The sequence below is a fragment of the Cupressus sempervirens genome, chromosome 2 (genome assembly GCF_028749045.1).
Source record: "Cupressus sempervirens isolate cs-2001-9-10 chromosome 2, ASM2874904v1, whole genome shotgun sequence".
Lineage (NCBI taxonomy): Eukaryota > Viridiplantae > Streptophyta > Pinopsida > Cupressales > Cupressaceae > Cupressus > Cupressus sempervirens.
In genome coordinates this window covers 697,690,090-697,711,156 of record NC_143119.1, presented here as the reverse complement: position 1 = coordinate 697,711,156, position 21,067 = coordinate 697,690,090, and the positions used below count along the sequence as shown (strand labels likewise).

The 21,067-nt window shown below is 31.0% G+C and overlaps 1 protein-coding gene across 1 annotated transcript; it reads right to left on the bottom strand.

Moving 5' to 3' along the window:
• Positions 1–2,958: 2,958 nt before the first annotated feature.
• Positions 2,959–10,276, bottom strand: LOC149575293 (uncharacterized). Its single transcript, XM_089812207.1, has 2 exons — positions 9,682–10,276; positions 2,959–3,271 (listed from the first exon to the last, which is right to left on the bottom strand). The coding sequence occupies exons 1-2, from the start codon at positions 9,980–9,982 to the stop codon at positions 3,207–3,209; spliced, it is 366 nt and encodes a 121-aa protein (XP_089668333.1). The 5' UTR covers positions 9,983–10,276; the 3' UTR covers positions 2,959–3,206.
• Between the last annotated feature and the right edge of the window lie 10,791 nt (positions 10,277–21,067).

The following is a 21,067-nucleotide window of genomic DNA, read 5'->3' as shown; positions in this document are numbered from 1 at the left end:
TATGTGATATATATGTTCACGCAAACATGATAGGCATGTTCGTGCAAACATACATTCATGTGAACATGGTAAACATGTTCGCGCGAATGCCAGGTTCGCACGAACATGCAAAATCACAAAAATTTTAACCTTTTTTTCTTTTTCTTTTTTTTTGCGCATTTGACTTCCATAATTGCAGGAGAATGATCTCCTACTGTAAAATAAAAAAATGTCAAAATGTGATGCTCGGAGCAAGCTTTCCAATGACTATAATTTTAATACATAATTTAATCATTAAGACTTTCAAATATGAGTTTAACTCATTATAGGTTCATTACCGATTGAACATCAACTGACTTTGACACCTCGGGAAAATTAGTAAATTAGGTCAATTTTTTTTTGAAAAATATGGAGGAACTGACTTATTGAGATACCTTTCTATTAAAAAAAAAAATGGTTTATGATAAATTGACTTCAAATTATTTGTGTCAAACGAAATGTATGTCTGAATTACGGTTCATGTCACTTCAAAACTTCATAAACTATACAATATTCAACCAAAATAAATCAAACCAAATGCATCCTCTGGATATTTATGTTACAAATCTAACATCAAAAAAATTACTTCATTATCATTTCTAGAAAAAAAGTTATGTGTGTCAAACAGACTGTCACTTTTTAAAATATTGAGTTTTATTATGTACCACTTTTCGGAGGAGATAAAAAAAATTGACATAAATAATTTTTTTTTAGATTAAAAAATATAGTTACAAAGTAGAAACAAAGTACTCAAAATCACCAGTTTATGTCATCTTCAAATTATTTATAATTTTGGAGATATAGTCACTTGAACATGATGTTTGTTGCAAAAATATTGATTTCAGTGTCAAAATTGGTCAAAAAGTGGAACCCATTATTGTGGGATTACCCCTAACTTTTCTCTGGTGGGACATCGCATTTTCTATCGAGATGTTACCACATTACTTAGCCTATCAACTAATAACCAATACACCTCATTCTCTATATACTTTTACACTTTATCTATATCACTAGTAATTATAAATTAAAGATTATTAGGAAAGGAACTAATGTTTTCATTAGACCCCCTATTATTAATTGACATGACACATATAATTTCAAATTTTATGGCTCTATTAGTCATATTTTTTAAATTAAATTTCAAGCCATAGTTTATTTTATCTCATTGGTTAGAAGTATTTTTGCCATAGGTTATTTCAATTTTTTCATAAACAAAATAAGAAAAAGAAGTACAAGATAAGATCAAATTTATTGTCATGTGCTAGTTTAGTTTGGTCACTTCACTTGTCCTAATGGCTGTAGAAGGAAAGTTTTGATCATTTGCATTTAGGTCTTGACATAAGCAATATTTTGACCTATTAAAGCTAATTATCTATTAAAATGAATGGAGAATTGGCTATGGAGATTCTGCAGGGTCAGAGATCTACGCAAGTAGATTAGGTTGGATGCTTTGGGAACGAACCCGCTTATTTAAAATATTAAAAATATAGTTCCATTTGAAATATAATAAGTTTTTCAAATATGAATATATTTTATATTTAAAAAATTATATTTTAAACTATATCATATTTCATGTGTATGAAACATTATTATAAATACATATTAAACTATAGTTAAACTTACAAATGAATAATTATTTAAAATTTATTTATTCTATAGATTACATTTTATAAATTGTAAATTATAAATTATAAATTATTTGACATATAATTCTATGCTTATCATTTACTTGATATTTTTCTTTTTCATTTTCATGTTCTTAACTTTGTTCATATTTACAAAAATTGATATATAGGTATTTATGTATTCTCAGTTGGGACTCACTGATAATATTAGGTTAAAATTCTAACTTATAATCAATTTAAAAAATATGCGATAAATATAACATTGATTAAAATTAATTAAATTTTCAAAAATAAATTTTTTACTTTAAGAATATTATAGCTTATTAGCTAATGAGTTATTATTATTATTATTATTATAAATTTTCAATCTTAATATTTAATGATGTCAATACATATTATACTAGAAGTTGCACACTTTTGTGCTTGCAATGATAAACCGATAGGTGCTCGATAATAAATTAATTATTTTTAAATATGATCTTATATGAACAAATTGGATTATTAATAATTTTCAATCTAAATAACATAATATTTACTAATATATTTTAAATAGATTAATTAACATTATTTATTTAAATTCAATTTATTATATATGAAAAATAATCATTTTAAAAAAACCCATAAAAAATCTATTATGAAAAATTAATAAGAGAAATGTACGAAAAATAATAAGAAAAAATAATGACATCTCTAACAAATATTCTATTCTATTGACTAAATAAATCAAAGAAACTAAAAAACAATATTAAAAAAATAAATTAAATTAATTTAAAAACTAAACCCTAAATTAATTTTAAAAATAAAAAGTTAAATAAATAGAGATCACAATATGAACTAATGTAAAGATCACAAGGTTTTTTTTTAATAAATAATAAGAAAAGAAAAACAATTGTTAAAAGTGGAGATTTAAAATATAATCTTATGCGACCAAATTAGTAACTTTCAATTTAAATAACATAATATCTACTAAAAATTTTTAAATATAAAAGCAAGAGCCTACAACACAATGGTAAATTGTGAGCCTCTTATTTGGGAGGTCTTGGGTTTGAGTCTACTCTAGCTTAATAGCAATAATAATAATTAATCTTAACACATAATCCCATGGCCATGACTTCCCCTTCTCAGGGATTCTCATATAACATGTTGGTCATGGCAACTAGGTTCACTCTCCAAATGTAATGCCTACCCCTAGCTTAGTACTATATAGCAGAAGCATTAACTCACATATATAACAACCAACATAAACAAATTACATCTCTAAGGGTTCTGTGACATTGAATCACATTTAAATTTAATTAATAATAAATCTAGTATATAATAAATCCACATCAAATAATAATATACCAGTATGAATCCTTTTAAATAATATACAATTATATATGATGTCACTTGGCAATAAACAAAATGCACAATCATCCACTGTACAAATCACAGGGTATGAAAGGCTGAAATAATATACATCAAGAAATAGATTACATCATCTCGTAAGATCTATGAAATCAAATACAATATAGAATGATAGAGAGAGAAAAATGAAATTGTAATTATCTTTTTACTGTTCTATCATATATGCCAAGTTGAGGTCCATGTAATGATGTTCAATAGTTCTTCCAGATAGCTGTATTTTCCTGTCGAATTCATTCATCCATAGTCAAGAGTAAGGAACAAGATATTTGCATATATAACCTTGCAGCTACAAAACTCTCATTCATTTGTATAGATCGGTCAATGACTTAGCTAGCAAATAGGATGACAGTCAACAATTATTTTTGTTTATATAAAAATAAGATTACATACTATAATTCGAAATATTGATGCCAAAATTATCACAAGATCAATATAAAGAATATAAGACTATAAATGTTACTATGCTTGAATTTATTTTTGTTTGAATGAAAAAAATTGTAGAATTAATTTTAGGAGGACAAAATGCCACCTCAAAAATTAAGTGCAATTACAGGTTGATGGGATATAGAAGAAATGACTACACTTGATTTTAATTTTACACAATAGAACAAATTAAACAAGCATGAATTGAACCAAAGAAAGCTTTACATGTAACTAAATACAATTATCTTGCCTTTTCTTCCTATATAAAAAATCAAAAACATGCATCCCCTAGAGGACCATAAAATCATCTATAATTCAACCCATTATCAGATTACTTCAATTCAAACAAAACTTTGGAGAAATCTACAATACAAAATATCAATATTAACATTTAAGAAAAAATCATAAAATATATAAATTATTCTGAAGTTTGATTTTACTATTCATAAATATAAAATTTAAACTTTAATTTCAACAATTTAAATATAAATTTATTTACAAAAAGGTTAACTATATGACAATTTAAAATTTTTAAATTAAATTTTAATTTTATTCATATTTAACTTTAGAATAATATTGTACCTATTCTCTTTTCCAATCCATCTATTTCATGTGCATGTTTCTTTTCCAATCCATCTCCTTCTCTTTCCCTTTATATATATTAAAGCATCTCTTTCTCCATATTTCCTTTTCACACTCAATCCCTATTTCTAACTAGATACTTTAGGTAGGAATATTGACACATTGTGTCTCTTGTTTATATTTTGTATCAGTGAGTCTTTTGTTAATTATTAGTTATTACTGATAAAATGTGCATGGAGAAAAAAATTGACTTTTGAATTATATTCATGAATTTTGAAATATGCATTGCTAATAATCAACTCAAAATTCATAAATAAATTTATGTTTGACTAATATATGATATAATTTATTAAATTTTTATTAGTTTTTCCTCTTATTACATAAGAATGGATTAAATTTAGGCATCAAGATATTGTTTTATTAAAAATCATTTTGATATTTTTAGAATATGCCTAATGAGTGAAACATTAGATTACTCATATTATATATTTTTAATCTCTTCATAATTCGTACATAATACATCAAATTTTATTTCCAATTTGACCACTATTTCTTTTGTTACTTTAACACCTTAAATTGTGTGTCGACTTCAAGATTCATATGACTTTGTTAGTATAATACTTTGAAGATTCATATGACTTTGTTAGTATAATACTTTGAATTGTGTTTCAACTTGGACCACTATTCACTTTATTAATTCTGTCTACTCTTGAAGTTTAAGTGTTAATTATAGTGACTCAAGCTTTTCTTTTTTATTCTTATTGTTTCTAAAATATTTTTTTATTCATTTCTTTAAATTTTTATTATGTTAGTGTTATAGCATTCTTTTCATTTCAAATACAAAAAATTCTACTTATTATTGTTGGAAATACAATAGGGAAAGTAAACTTCAAGATTTATATGACTTTGTTAGTATAATACTTTGAATTGTGTTTCAACTTGGACCACTATTCACTTTATTAATTTTGTCTACTCTTGAACTTTAAGTGTTAATTATAGTGACTCAAGCTTTTCTTTTTTATTCTTGTTGTTTCTAAAATATTTTTTTATTCATTTCTTTAAATTTTTATTATGTTAGTGTTATAGCATTCTTTTCATTTCAAATACAAAAAATTCTACTTATTATTGTTGGAAATACAACAGGGAAAGTAAACTTTGAGAGAAGGGGGTGAATTAGTCCTTCAAAAATTTAACCATAATTCATTCATCACACATCCATCTCATAATTGTGCATGTAAATGGAAATAGCTAGCTAAACACATTCATCCATAATATGAAAGCAAATAACATTCAACAAATGTATGACACAAGATTTTTGGTTACAATCACAAGACTAGTGTTGCTGCTATCTCAGACTGTCTGGATAGATTTCTTGTTTCTTGCTTCTAGGTTAGTGGCACCCTTACTGCCTCTTCAAAAATCCTTGATTGGAGGGGTTCAGATCATTGGCCAATCAAATTTTCTTCTATAGGGGCTTGTGTTCTGAAGCATCCTCCTTTTAATTTCCAGTTGATGTGGCTTCGTGACTCCTCTCTTCGTGATTTTGTTTTCTGTTGGTGGAAAGATGGTGCTCCTGCATATGGTACTGCAATATTCTCATTTTCTAAAAGACTTCAATATGTTAAAAGGCAGCTTAGGATATGGAATAGGCAATGCTTTGGGAACCTTCACTTTATGAAGAGGCTTGCTCAAGAAGATCTTGATGTCATCACAAGGGAGATTAGAGATCGAGGTTTCTCAGAGGATCTTGGAAAGGCTGAATCCCTTGCTTCTAGAGCTCTAGAAGAATGGGAACTTTGAGAGGAAATTTTTTGGAATCAAAAGGCTAGAGTTGATTGGCTCCAGGAAGGTGATCGAAACACTGCCTTTTTCCATAAAATAGTGCAATCTCGCCGGAATCAAAGCACTATCTCTTCTTTGGTTAATTCTCAAGGTATCCAACTGAATTCCTTGCCAGCTCTGTTCCAAGAGGCTACTTGGTACTTCTCTACCCTCTTCTCTGAGGACTCTCCTCCTACTGATAATGAAGAAAATATTATTTTTTTCTCTATTCCTTCCCTTATCACTTAGGAAATGAATGATTATCTCATGCGTCCAATCTCTTTTGAAGAGCTAGAGGAGGTGGTCTTTGGCATGCCTAAGGGGAAGGCTCCTGGTCCTGATGGCTTTCTAGTTGGATTCTTTCAAGAATTTTGGGACATCATTAATCATGATTTGTTGGAGGTGGTTAAGGAATCCTATGCTAGCAAGCAGATACTTCGAGCTTTGAACTCTACATTCTTGACTCTTATTCCTAAGAGAGAGGGTGCTAATCAATTGGAGTTTTTTAGACCAATTGCCTTATGTAATGTGGTTTACAAATTTATTACTAAGTTGATTGCTGAGAGACTGAAAAGGTGGCTTCCCATTATTATCTTAGAAGAACAAGGTGGTTTTCTTGCTGGTAGACAAATTTTGGATGGGGTGGTTATTGCTACTGAGGCTATTCACTCTATGGCTACTTCAAGGGAGAGAGCAATATTTGTTAAGCTCGATATGGCTAAGGCCTACGATAGAGTTAAATGGAGTTTCCTAAGGAGTATTCTTCTTTCTTTTGGATTTAGCTCTGACTGGGTGAGTTGGACTATGAGTTGTGTTACCTCTGCCTCTTTTTCTGTTCTTATTAATGGTCAACCTTCTCAACTATTTGGTGCTTCTAGAGGCCTCCGCCAGGGTGACCCTCTCTCCTCATATCTATTCATCATCATGGCTGAAGGCTTGGGCAGATTCATTAAGTATCAGGTGTCCCAGAATTCTATTCAAGGCTGGCGGTGGGGTAATGGCTTACCTTCTCTTTCCCATCTTCAATTTGTTGATGATTCTGCTCTTGCAGGTCTTGCTAGGATCAAGGAAGCTGAAGCCTTTCGACATGCTTTGGACGTTTATTTGGTAGCTTTAGGCCAAAATGTTAATGAGCACAAATCTTCCATTTACTTTTTTAAAACTCCTGATTCTATTCAGCATAGGATTGTTGGTATCCTACGGTTTCAGATTGGGTCACTTCCTTTGACTTATCTTGGCATTCCTATTATTGTTTCTAGGCAGCCACATCTCTTTTGGCAAAATTTGATTTCCAAGCTTCAGGATAAGGTAAATCATTGGACTCATAGATGGCTTTCTACTATTGCCCAAGTTACTCTTCTTCAAGCTATTATCCAAGCTCTTCCTACTTATAGAAGCATGGTTCAAGCTGCTCCTATTTACTTTCTCAAGGAGTTTGATGCTCTTTCCCGACAATTCCTTTGGAGTGGTAATTTGCGTAGGACTAAATGGAGCTTGGTTAATTGGGCAACTGTTTGTAGGCCTAAAAAGGAGGGTGGTCTTGGTCTTCGACCTGCTCTCTTGAGTAGTCAAGCTTTGGCTGCTAAACTTTATTGGCGATGGTGCTCTGGACAACATCAACTTTGGGCTCGTATTATCACTCACAAATATTTTCATGGTGTTGATCCTTGCTATGTTTCTGCACTTCCTCTTGAAGGTCGTGGCTCAATGGTTTGGCATACTTTGAAGACAAGTGCGATGTTGGTGAAGAGTGGTCTATTCTAGATATGTAAAGGAGGTTCTTAGGCTTTTTTTGGTCTAATGCTTGGGATGGATTCCATTCCATTTTATCTGTGTACCCTCATCTTCAGTCCCTTTGTGACTCTTTTCTTGCCGCTGGATGGGATAAAGTGGCTCATTACAAGACTCCTTATCAATTGGGACCTGTTGTTGGTTATAGATGGAAGCATTCTTCTGATTGGCCTCCTGGAGGTACAGACAGGGATCGTCAGGAGCTTTCTCAAATTTTGGCCTCTAGAGAGTGTTCCTCTTTGCTTGGTCCAGATGTTTTGGCTTGGGGCGGTACCTTGTCTGGTAAATATCATGTCTCTGCTGGGTATCAGGAGATAACTAAACAATTATTTGGGGATGCTGAGGTCCCTTAGTGGAAGCAAGTTTGGAATAAAGTTTCTTGGTCCAAGTGTAATTTTTTTGTGTGGCTAGTGGCTCACAACCGTTGTCTTACCTGGGATAATCTTTGTAAATGGGGATTTTAGGCCCCCTCTTATTGTGTTCTATGTGGTAATGGAGAGGAGTTTGTCTCCCATCTATTTTTCCATTGCTCCTATTCTACTCAGATATGGCACCTTTGGTGGAGCGCTTGGGGTTGCTCTTGTAGGCATGCTTCCTCTTTGCCTAAGTTCTAGGCCCACTTGGGCAGTGCTCCCTCCAAGTCTTCTTCTCTCCATGCTACTTGGATTGCTGGCCCATCTTTCATGCTTTGGCATATCTGGTTGGAGAGGAATCGTCACATATTCCAAGATATTCGGCTTGGTGTTTTGCATCTTTGGTGGAAGATATCACATTCTCTTCAAGAAACTATTCATGTGAAGTGTGAGCTTGATGGGGGTATGGATCCGGTTGATCTTGCTATCTGTAATCGCCTCAATTTTCATCTTCAGGATGGGGCTGCAACTCAAAAGTTTCCTTTTGTGTCCAGGCAGCTTCACCATCAGAGGAAGGGTCGAGTTAACCGGGATGGGCATTGAACTCCTCCTCCCTGTGGAGTTCTGAAAATTAACACTGATGGTTCTTCCCGTGGGAATCCTGGCCCTGCTGGTATTGGGGGAGTGGCTCGTTGTAGTTCTGGGGATGTTAAATTTTTCTTCTCAGTTCATAAGGGTGATTACACTAACAATCTCATGGAAGCTCAGGCTATTTTATATGTTGTGGAACAGTGTTGCTTGCGGGGATGGAGTAAGATTATTTGTGAGTCTGATTCCCAAGTAGTGGTGAACATGCTTTCTTCGCAGGAGCTTGAGGATGTTAGTTGGCAGCTGGCCATTGTTGTTAAGTAGGTTATTCTCTTCTCTACCTCTTTTCAGTTCATTAGGTTCCTGCATATTCCTCGTGAATGGAACAGAGCTGCTGATTGTTTAGCCAAATGGGCTTCTAGTCATGATCCAGGTTGGAATATTAGGGATAGGAGGCAATTGTCCTTTGAGATGGTGCAAGAACATGATGATCTTGTTGCTCAGGATCGAGCTCCTTGTTGAGCTCTCCTTGTTGTATTCCTTTCTGTCTTAATAAATTTTTACCCCTCTTTTCTCTAAGATTTTTGGTTACCCAGAAAAACTCCAATGAGAAGAGAAAACTGAGGTGGGGATGACACCCATAAATCTTCACTACTGCAGTTGTAAAATGTATCCAATAAACATAAGTAATACTCTTTCGCAAACACTTATTTTATTTCATTTTGAATCCAATATTTCATTTTTATCCTACATAAATGCACTCACTCGACAATTATAAAAAAAGAATTAGTAAAAAGTGTTTGTTTTCCATTAACATCCCTCTACCCCACAAGAAGAAACATGTTATACCGAAGCCAAAGAGACTACGAACAATGCAATTCATAACAAGAGATATAGTACAAGATAATATCTATATCATTAAATCAATATACTAAGCTCATGAGTTCAATGATTAGCTTCAACAATACAGAGAATACTTCATGCCAATAATAATATCAATGGAGAACCAATGTTTACATCTTTTTGGACTTTAACGAAGGCAAAAGAAGAATAAGAAGACACTAAAAACTCACCCCAATTTTCCTCCATTATTAATAAGAACTCCGCAAGCAAATCTATGTTCCACTTTGCTTCCAATCTAGCATTAGAGTCTGCTACAAATCCACTTATGAGACTTTCACAATATTGTAAATACTTTGCCATTTGTTGTCGATCTGAATAATCAACAATATTATCATTGTTAGATGTCTGAGATGGGTATAAACCTGCAATTAACCTCAAATATTCGGCCATGCCTTCCATTAAAGAAATTGGAGCTTCCCCACTACCATCGCATAACGAAGCACACCCTATTTCTGTGTAAATCAAACCCATGATTTCTCCTTCCAAATCTCCAACATAAAATATAATATATTCATCATTGATATGAATAATATTCTCCTCAGTCACTGCAATTTTTTTCTAGTTATTTATAGACAACACTATTTTGGCAAGCTCTTTTTCTTGGGTATTTTGGATTTAAATAGAGAACATTTAGAATGTGAGCTTTGTCCTCTCCAGTGAAGGAGTAATGGCGACTCGCAAAAGTTGCCTCATTTGGCAGATTGTGCCGATTCATTGCATCGCTTTGGAGGATAAGACCTTTGGCCCCGTTCGTTAGTTGTCTAATACGTTTGTAAAAAAGCAACTGACAAGGAAATTATTAAGAATGGTATTAATAATTGTGACTTTGTTGATTATAATAGTAATACTGTATATTTATTAGGACACATGGTACTTTCTTTTATTGAGCTTCTGTATAAGACAAGGTGATAAGTACGTATAATTTGTAAAGATGATAGAAGACAACATCATAGTTATCTATTAAGATTATGAAACATGTGTCAATTATTTAATAAGGGCAATATAATGCGTGCAAGTTATCTATGAATTGTGAATAAGATAATATGATCAAGATTGATAGTCTCATGTATGTGATTTTTTAGATTGTACAAGAGAACATGATCAAGAGTACAATAACATGTGTGAGTTATCTCGAGTACAATAACATGTGTGAGTTATCTTGTAAGTTTATATGAGACAAAAGAAATGGTAACACATGATTCATTAAGATTGTACAATACAACATGATCAAGAGTACTATAAGATGTGTGAGTTATCTATTAAGAAGATTATACCATGTCAAGTTGTCTATTAAATTTGTATAGGACACATTGAGCAAGAACGGTGACTTATTTTCAGTCACATTCTTCAAGATATGTTATTATTTTTAGTTTATTGATGTTAAAAGACATTCATTTATTTAATTAAGTGTCATTACCATATGTCAAAACTCTCAAATCACATATTTTGCTAAAGGTAGTAATAATGCTCACATCTTCAAGATATGTCTGTCACTTCTTATTTTTAGTTTGCAATGTTAAAAGTCACTTGTTTATTTTATTAAAAGTCACTACAATATGTCAAAATTGTTAACCAACCCATGAGAATAACTTCCCAACTAACATTTAATTTATTTACCCTTAATCTAATCGATTAATGTAAATATTCTAACATTCCCCCTTTATTACATTAATCGAACAAGAGTGGAATAAGCAAGGGTTCTTAATCCAACTCTCTTGTGACTTTGATGAAGCGCCTTCACCAATCCTCCTTTCTTGCTTAAGAAACATTGAACTGACTACATCAATGGATCTCCTAATCACAAAACCTAAAGTTATCTTCATAACATGAGTGCTCCTACCTCCCTTGCACAATAAGACATGTTTCCTCTGAAATTCCACATCTCCTCTGAGTGTGTCTAATGTCTCCTCTAGTGCTACACATGAGATGCCTTCCTCCAAAAGTCATCATCTCCTTTGAGTGTGTATAATGCCTCCTCCGGTGTTGTTGAAATAATCACCATCGGTATGTCTTGTCATGAGATGCCTTTCCTCTAAAAGTCCACATCTTTTCTTAGTGTTTCTAAAGCCTCCTCCAGTGCTTGACATATCACCAACCAAATCATACCCCACTCACTCCTTGAAGGAAAAGTTAGGATGCCAAGACTCCACTTCTTTTTAGGGACACACATAAGTTAAGCCCCTTCTTCTCTACAGAGATAAATTTACCAAGCCCCAACTTTACAAGGACACAAATGGTTTCTTCTCATGCAAATATCATCTCTAAATTTGTTGCCTCCAACCTCTGGCTACAAACTATCCATTTGATGACCCATGTGAATCTTTAAAGATGTTTTCATGTATAATAAAGACAATCATAGAAATACAAGCATTATTCAACATATGTATAACCATTTCTTGAAGATGACAATGTTGACATCAATTATAATAGGCCCATACCATAATCATTCTTATAACTTCAAAATACCTAACTCCCCACCTAGGACATTTGCCCTATAAACTCCACTTCTTTAGGACCCTAACCAAATTTAGTGTTTTAACAATTTTTAAGGTCCACAAAATAATATGTTAATTATTGTAACTATCAAATCTCCTAAGATTTGAAATTTGTGTTATCATTGTTAATGTTTTAATTCTATCAGATAAATCAAATTATAGATATGAGATATTTAAATGATTTATGGCTAATATTATATATACACTTGATAATTAACTTATGTTGAGAGAGAGAAAGAGAATGAGTATTATTTGTGATATAACAATAATTAATGCAAGTTAATATATTAACAAGAAACATGTCTCTACAGGAGACGTGCCTCTTTATTTCACATATATATTTATTAGAATAGTAACTTGAAATACACAAAAATTCTACAAGTGCTATTACAAGCTAAAGCATTTTTAAAAACTTGAGAAATGTTGTTAGGATCAACTACATGCAGAAATAAAAGTTACATGCAAATATAACCAATATCATAAAATAATAAAGCACATATGAGAACATAAGACACAAAGATTTAATGTGGTTCACCCAATCCCCAGGCTACATCCACCAACAATGATCCAATTTATGTTTCTGATAATCAAATTTCACAACAAAAGCTAGAGAATCCTTTTCATAAAGAAATAGCTCTATAAGCCATCCCAAACACAACTTGCTCATGAAAGCAGTGAATCAAACTCTACATAAGATTATAACATACCAATAAGCACCAACGAACGCAACTAATCCACTTTAGAACTAATCATATCATATGGAAATACAACCCTAGGTTTTGACGACCGATGATGTAGATTTTCGTGATGCAGAACTTGCTGCTCTTGGTTTTGGAAGGTCATCAGAGGAAAATTAGGTTTAGAACACCCTAATCTTGGTTTGAAGAGAGCTCGACGAGACTACGACAGGGTATTTTACTAGGAGACGAAAGAAAAGAAGGTTTCAACATGAGTTTCGATTGGGAGAAGACACAAAGAGAGGAATAGGACTACCATCAGCCATGGAAATAGGTGACAAGGGCTGGAAATCTTGACAAATATCAAAGGGAGGTTGATGAACAAAGGGTTTCTTCCATTTGAAACCAAGATTAGCAAGTCAAGTAGGGAATTTACGAGGCTTATAATGACAGAAAGGATAAGGGCCAAGAATGCCAACGAAAATCTTACCACAATGAGCACCTATAGAGCGATGAGGGCCAAGAATAACTCTAAATGCAGAAGCCCTAGGAAGAAATGCAAACTTATGAACCCTCGGAGGATTACTTCGAGCATGTGGATCATGAACCTTCTTCAGCTTCACACTATCTCTCCATTTGCCTTGCCGAAGGACCCATTGCAGAATATGACTGGAAATTTTCAGAAATGCCAGATCTTCCGCATCGAAAGGGAAACTACCCCAATGAGGCTTAGCAGATGGGTCATCAACCTTAGCCTCTAAAAAAGTCTACCACTTGTGAAACATCCTACTATCATGTTGCCAGACCTCCAAGTGCTTGATGAGAATCTGATGCAAACTCGTCAAGCTCATCTCTCGTAATCACCATTTTTTCCAATCAAATTATGCTTTATTGCTTGTTTATTTATCTTATTATTATTTTTCACTTTCATACACTTATTTTTATAATGTAAAGATTCAATTATGCTTTCTAACCAAACGTCTATCAGTGCACCCCTTGCACCTCCTTTAGGTGCTACAATTTGTGTTGAATTGAAGGTGTTATTTTTGAATTCAAGTGTGATTTAAAAAAAAAAAAGAAATTTACACAAATGAATTTGAAAACATCACACAAATTTCAAAATTTAAATTGTAGTTAATGCAATTAGGTACCTTGGAAAGGTGGCACGGGCTAATCTCCAACCAAAAAGTACCAAAAAGAAAATAAAGTGAAAACTATTTTTTTTCCAAATTCTCAAAAACGTAGTGATGTTTTTCCATTTTTTTTTTATTGTTTTCGACTACAAACTATGCAGATCATCAAGATCAAATGATGAAATTTTCAAAAAAAAATCCATGATGTTTTTTATCTTTTGAAAATTGATCAACTTTACATTTTTGTGGGAGGATAGCTACAATAGACTTCACATTAAAAAATATATATTTTTCACATTTTAAAAAATAACAATGCATTGCACAATTTATTTTTTCACATCTAAAATATAACACTCAATTGCACAATATTGACTTGACCGGCGGTCGTGACTCTTCACTACAAAGTTCCCGGACCTCAATTTTTGCCATGAGCGGAAACTCTAACCCTCCGCAATGTCGTGCATGTGCAGGATGGCTTCCGCCGGATCACTTACACTGTTCAGCCTCTTTTTAACCTCAACTGCTGAACCAGACAAGATTTCTGTTGCAGCTTCCCGATTTGATCCTTTTGGAGTTGTTAAGCTTGCTATTATAACGTGTGTGAGTTTGTGAGTTGTTTCACGAGTATTACAACGTGTGCGGGTTTTCTTATTAAGCTTGTATAAGACAATGTAATCAACAATGATAATGTAATATGTGTGATTTGTTAAGATTGTAAAATACACTTGATTAAAATGATTAAAATATGTCAGCTATTTATTAAGACTATAATAATAAGTGCGAGTTATTTATTAAGAATATTGTAATGTTTGTGTGTTATCTATTTTTTAAAGATTGTATAACAAAACATGATCAAGAGTACTTCAACATTTATGTCTTATTTTTTAAGCTTGTATAAGGCAACTTGATTACAAGTGATTATATGTTATATATTATTTATTAAGATTGTACAAGACAACATAGTCAAGAGTATTGTAACCGCACGAGTTATCTATTGAGAAGAGATAACATGTGTGAGTTCTCTATTAAGTTTATATAAGACAACATGATCAAGAATGATAATTTTCAAAAGTGTGGTAATAATGAAAAGTAGTTGGAATAAGTGAATTTATCCTAGTTCAATGACATTTATATGGTCAAGAGGTGTAATAGATCTACCACTTAGATTTAATTAATGTTGAGTGAATTATTAGTTCCTACCTATGGCAAGTGCATCTATTAGATGTGGAAACTAATTACTTTTAACCAATAAAATCATAGACTTAATTCATTATTATAGTCTATGACAAAGGTTGTTATTTTTATATATTTTCTAGTTTGGTTGTCTTGATTTTCAATATAGTAATTTTAAAATCCAAAATACAATAATGATCATAGCAAATTTGTATGTCATTTTCACTTATGCCCTAGATGATCTCAAAATTTTGACTAATTTGTTTGCTATGAATCTCAACATAGTAATTCTAATTTTGTTATCTTGGTTTTCAAAATAGTAATTCTAATATCCAAAATATATTGATGATTTATTGCACACTTGTATGTCATTTTAAATAAATATGGTTAAAAGTGCCCAAACTATAATTAATATTTCAACAATGACCTCTACAACTACCAACCATGAGCAGATTATGCCCATTATTATTTTTAGTTGTACAGGAATAAATTGAAGGAGAAGGGAAGTGAAAAATGTGTAATGCTTCAATTAATATATAGTCAATGGACATTTTAAAACTTGTAATCTTCCATTTTGGCTTTGTGCGCATAGAACCTCTCTAACTTTATTGATTAGTATAATATGAGTGCAATTATGAAGAATTAAATTGCACATTTCTATATTTATCTTTATAGATATAAAATAGAATCTTGCATATAGGAATTAAAGAAAATGACACTCAAAGCTTGCATAACCCCAATAATGCAATCTCAACATGTCTTCTCTAGTCATATGCGATTATCTATCTTGGAGACATATTTGCATGATTTTTTCTTTGTTACACAATTCTTTGTTATTTATAATTCTCTATAGATTCAATTTATTTTTTATTAATACATGTTTCATTAGAGCTGTTAATTATTGTTAGTTGGATAGCTGTTATTTCTGACCCGGAAATAGCAGTAGTATTTATGGGTAGCTTGGACAGCTGTTCGTCCTTATCTATGTATAGCAGCATTAGTTATGGGTAGTTTGGATGGATTTTTGTCCACTTGCCGAGAATTAGTAAATGGTTGTTGCAAGGATAATTATTTACTAATTTTAGTGATTCCCTTTTGGACACCTTGCAACCAATTCTATTATTGGCTGTCGAGTTGTCTTAATCTCAGCCGTTGGTTTGATTTAATCTCGGTCGTTGGTCTACCAACAGGAGTAGTATAAAAAGGGGTCATTGGGTCATTTCGAGAAAAAGTTTTGGAGAAGCATTTTGCAGTGATAGCAAATTGTATTGCAGTGTTAGCAAGGGTGCAATGTTAGCATGAGAATAGCAGTGGGGAATATCAGCAGGAGAAATTAGGAGGTTGTCGGAATTCTGCCAGTAAGAGGCAAGGAATTTTGTATCTCTTGATTTGCTGAAGTTTAATATAATTCTTCATCTATAGAACGGTTTTCCCTTAGGGGTTTTTCTAGGGACAATTTGTCCAAAAATATTGTGTTCATTGTGTTGTGCATTTCTTTCCGTATTTTATAAGTGAAGTTACAGTTGTGTTATTTTTCGATATTTGCTGAAAATTTATTTTTAGCAATTTAATAATCATTTATGATAGGAGATTAATAATCAGTGACTGCAATAGTTGATTTTTCACAAGAGCTAGTCTCTAAGGTGTATAAAGGCTTTTTATAGTCATTGTATATATCAACATGTATTCTTGGTTGGTGGTTCACATTTAGAGTGTTTTATGTATACATTGGTAAGCCTTCATTCTTATAAATGTTCTTTCAACATAGTTGGTGGTGTGATTGTTATAGGGAAATGACTTATATCATAGCACTCTAATTCATTGATATCATGTGTAATAATATTTTTCCTAATGTCAAAGCATTTGAAAAGAACCATCATTCATATATATATATGTTTATTTTGTATCACTCATTTGTTGTCATTTAAATTGTTATTTTCTTGTAATAATTTAGTACAACTCCATTGCCCATTAAGTCACCCAATTTGAATAGCTTGACCTTCCATAATTATTAAAATTTCAAAAAACAATTACTAGAAGTTATAGGAGGTAGAAGTACGAATTGTACATTAAAACATGGTTTAATAATGCAACCTAAGACAAAAATCAAGTAAACCAAAATTGTTATTATTTTCACAAATCATTACTAGCATGTTTATAATTTGTGAAATATAATTGTAGAAATGTCAAATCATATGTCTCAAATGGATCGCATGATATGTCTTAATCTCTAATGCAATTGTTTAACAAAGTGGAATGAAAGCAAAATAATTGCTCTAGTTGAGACTTAATATTTGTTGTTTGAACTAATTGTGTTTCTTGAAAGAAAATACTGATTAGAAGATATACAAAAGAAAACATGCTATTGAAAAAAGCCTTAGAAATTTTCAAACAAATACAACTAGAAATTGTAAAGCTAAATTTTAACAACCTTTACAACATCTATATAGCTATGCCAAAATGACAGCTTTGGAAGAGGGTCAAATAGTAAGGGTGGTCATGAAAAATGTTTATTAATTAAAATAATTTTGAGAGTATTTTGGGAGATGTTTAATAATATTATATTTTTATAAATTAATATATTGTAATGAATTATAGACTTAAAATTAAAATATAGTACTTAAATATTTTTATAAAGTAATATATTAATATAGGATCATATTTATACTTAACATTTTTAAAGAAATTAAAAGAATATAAGAGTTTAGTTTTAGAATTGATAAATATATTATTGTTGTTTATATCATTGATTCAAGCATGACAATTATTTAAAAATTTGATACCATACAAAGAAAGATGCTAATATTCATACATTTAGTAATCTTTGAGAATGAAATGTGAAGGAAATGCAAATTTAGTTTAAGATTGATGTATAAATAAAATGTAGATGCTCATAAATACATAAACACTAAGTATATTATGCTAATAATATTTAACATGAACAATATTGTAGATTGATTTAGATAGTGTTAAATTTTAATTTAGTCAATAGGCTATTTGTGGGAACTTTATTCTTGAAAATTAAATTTTTGATGGAAAAGTCGTCAGTTGACTGAAAAAGTTGTCAGTTTGGTCATAAAATTGTAAAACCTTCCCTTTAATTATTTAGCGGCCATTTTTTTATCTCACTCCACTTTTAACTCTTGTTTTAATATTTATTAGTTGTTATCTCCACTTTTACCTATTGTTTTTCTTTTTATATTTATTAGTTGTGATCTCCACATTAGCTCATGTTGTGATCTTTATTCATTTAACTTTTAATTTTTAAAATTGATTTGGATTTTAGTTTTTAAATTATTTAAATTTAATTTTATATTATTATTTTTTCTTTATATATATATATATATATATATATATATATATATATATATATAGAATATTTGTTAGACATATTATTATTTTTGTATTTCTCTTATTAATTTTCATAACAGATTTTTTGATGGGTTTTTTAAATGATTTTTTTTCTTTTGATAAATTGAATTTAAATTAATAATATTTATTAATCTATTTAAGTTTTTTTGTGAATATTATGTTATTTAAATTGAAAATGATTAATAATATAATTTTTTCACATAAGATTATATTTTAAATATCCACTTTTAACTTCATTTTTCTTATTTATTTAAAAAATAATTACTTTGATCTCCACATTAGCTTATGTTTTGATCTCTATTTATTTAACCTTTGATTTTTTTAAATGATTTAAGTTTTAGTTTTTAAATTTTTTTTTACATATTAGTTTAGTTTTTCATTTAAATATTATTTTTTCAGTTTCTATAGTTTATGTAGTCAATAGAATATTTGTTAGAGACATCATTCTTTTTTCATATTATTTTTTATATTTCTCTCATTATTTTTTCATAATAAATTTTTTGATGGGGTTTTTAAAAAATAATTATTCTTTTCATATTTGATAAATTGAATTTAATTGTAAAATCTTGAAATTATTGAAAACATCTCTTAAGCAATATTCAAATTTCTTAAATATTGTAAATTTTATATCTATGTTTTAATCTTCAACTTTTTTTTTGTATTTTCATTTTTTTTTAAAATTATATTTACATTATTTAATGTTCATTCTACATTTTTCTCTTAAATATCATCTCCTATCAGTGCACTTGTTGCATGTACAAAACTTTGCGACTGCTAGTTATAAGTGTGTGCAAATATGACATGAGTATGCATTGCATATGTATGTGTATGTTCCATTGGAAGGATTTAGCAAATGAAATGAGAGTAGTCTACAAATTTGATGAGATGGAACAAAATGATAAGAAATTGTTACAATGATACATGTAAAGATTTATGTAGTTTCTATTACTAAATTGAGAGGCTTTTTATTGTAAACATTTTGACATTTTCAAGAAATTTGATGCCTGTCATTAAAAAAGCTAAAGATTTAGAGTAGTTAAAAAATTAGCAATAATACATTAATTTAGAAATATAAATGACACCTGACATATGCATGCAATTAGAAATAGGCTTATTTTATATAAAAATTAATTGGTATCTGCAAGCAATTCAAAAATAGGCTTCCAAACATTTTCATTGTTATTACTAAACAAAAATATTGATATTTTATTGGTTCAAGCCATGCCTCTTACGCAATATAGAGAAACAAACAAAGGCAACTAACAATAGTTTAAAAAATCACACAATGATAACACCTGGCACTGGGCACCTGGCAGCAACAACTACATTGATTCCAATAATTTTGCATGCTTGTTACCTTCTCCACATTCTCATTACAGCAAAACATTATTAGTTCTGCTAATGATAATTATTATAGGAATCCCAAGATGATCAGAATGTGGTTGCGTAGGTTATATTCTCCACTTCATACGTTTCAAATTTAAAAAATACAGATGCATGCCAGCGACCATATTGGAAGGGGGAGTGGCCTATGTTCATAAAATAAAATAAGAAATTAACAAAGAAATTGTGCATTTCATTACTTGAAACTTTCTTTTTTGCAAGCATATTGTAGTTGCAGTTGAAGCACTATTACTGAAGCGTTGGGTATGAGCTTTATCTGTGATATTTATTTCGATGAAATCTTTGAATTTGATTTAGATGAGTTGGAATGTTAAAGAATAGTGTTGAGGTTTTGAAGGATAAAATCTTGAATTCTATTGAAAGCACCGAGAAGTTTTGTGGTCCGCGGAATGGTAAGGTGTATGCAATGTTGAGAGAGAGGTGACTTGCCTACAGAGAGATGGAGAACAACTAGATTTTCATCTTGATGTGGATTTATGAGGATCAAACTTTCAAGGATTAGTGTTGTAGTTTCATATTATTGAGATTTGGTAGTTGTCTATATAAAAGGCAAAGCACAAATTATTTTTTCATCCCAAACAAAATTAATTATATTGTGTATCAAACTTAAGAATTTGGTGTTAATAATTTAGGAGTGTCAATTTCATTCAAGGCGGAAATTTTAAAAACAACCAACATATTAGATGGTTGAGTAGTTCTTGCTATTTAATTATTTTGATCATTTTGAATTTTGAATTGTGTCAATGGGCCCTTGGTCTACTAATGAAGTTGAATGGCTCACAAAGAGCCCACCAGGGATCAAGTCTTGTTGAGTGCAAAGCTCTGACATCATAAGGGATGAGGCTGGGATCATGTCCTGAGTGGTTTTGATGGCGTGGATGCCCGTCAATCCTTGGCTCTAAGCCGAAGAGGTTTTAGGCATGGGTGGGCCCGTATCGAGTCTCTAAACTGGTTGGTAGCTCGCAAGCTTCGTGCCTCGCTGGGTTGCCTCGCAGGTCTGAACCCTACATGGAAAAAAAATAAATTTAAAAATTGAATTTTTTTTTAATATATAATTAAAAATATTTAGTTTTTTACACAAAAGCCTTCAACACAATGGTAAAATGTGAGCCTCTTATAACAATGCTACTTCATCTTTTAATCTATTTTTTAAAACTTTTATGCAATAGATGAGATTTGAGTAGGCTAGTAGTTGGATTAGAGGTGAAATAGCATTACTTTTTGTGTAGATATAAAAGAATAATCAACGATTAAAAGACAAATAGAGGTGTAAGTGAATATAAAAAACTTTTCATTCACTGA

What these genes read in the sequence shown, in the direction of transcription:
- LOC149575293 (XM_089812207.1), bottom strand. Translation starts at nt 9,982, where the DNA reads ATGGGTTTGATTTACACAGAAATAGGGTGTGCTTCGTTATGCGATGGT. An exon ending in AATAATGGAGGAAAATTGGG is followed by an intron (nt 3,272 to 9,681) that starts GTGAGTTTTTAG and finishes TGAATTCGACAG; the next exon opens with GAAAATACAGCTATCTGGAA.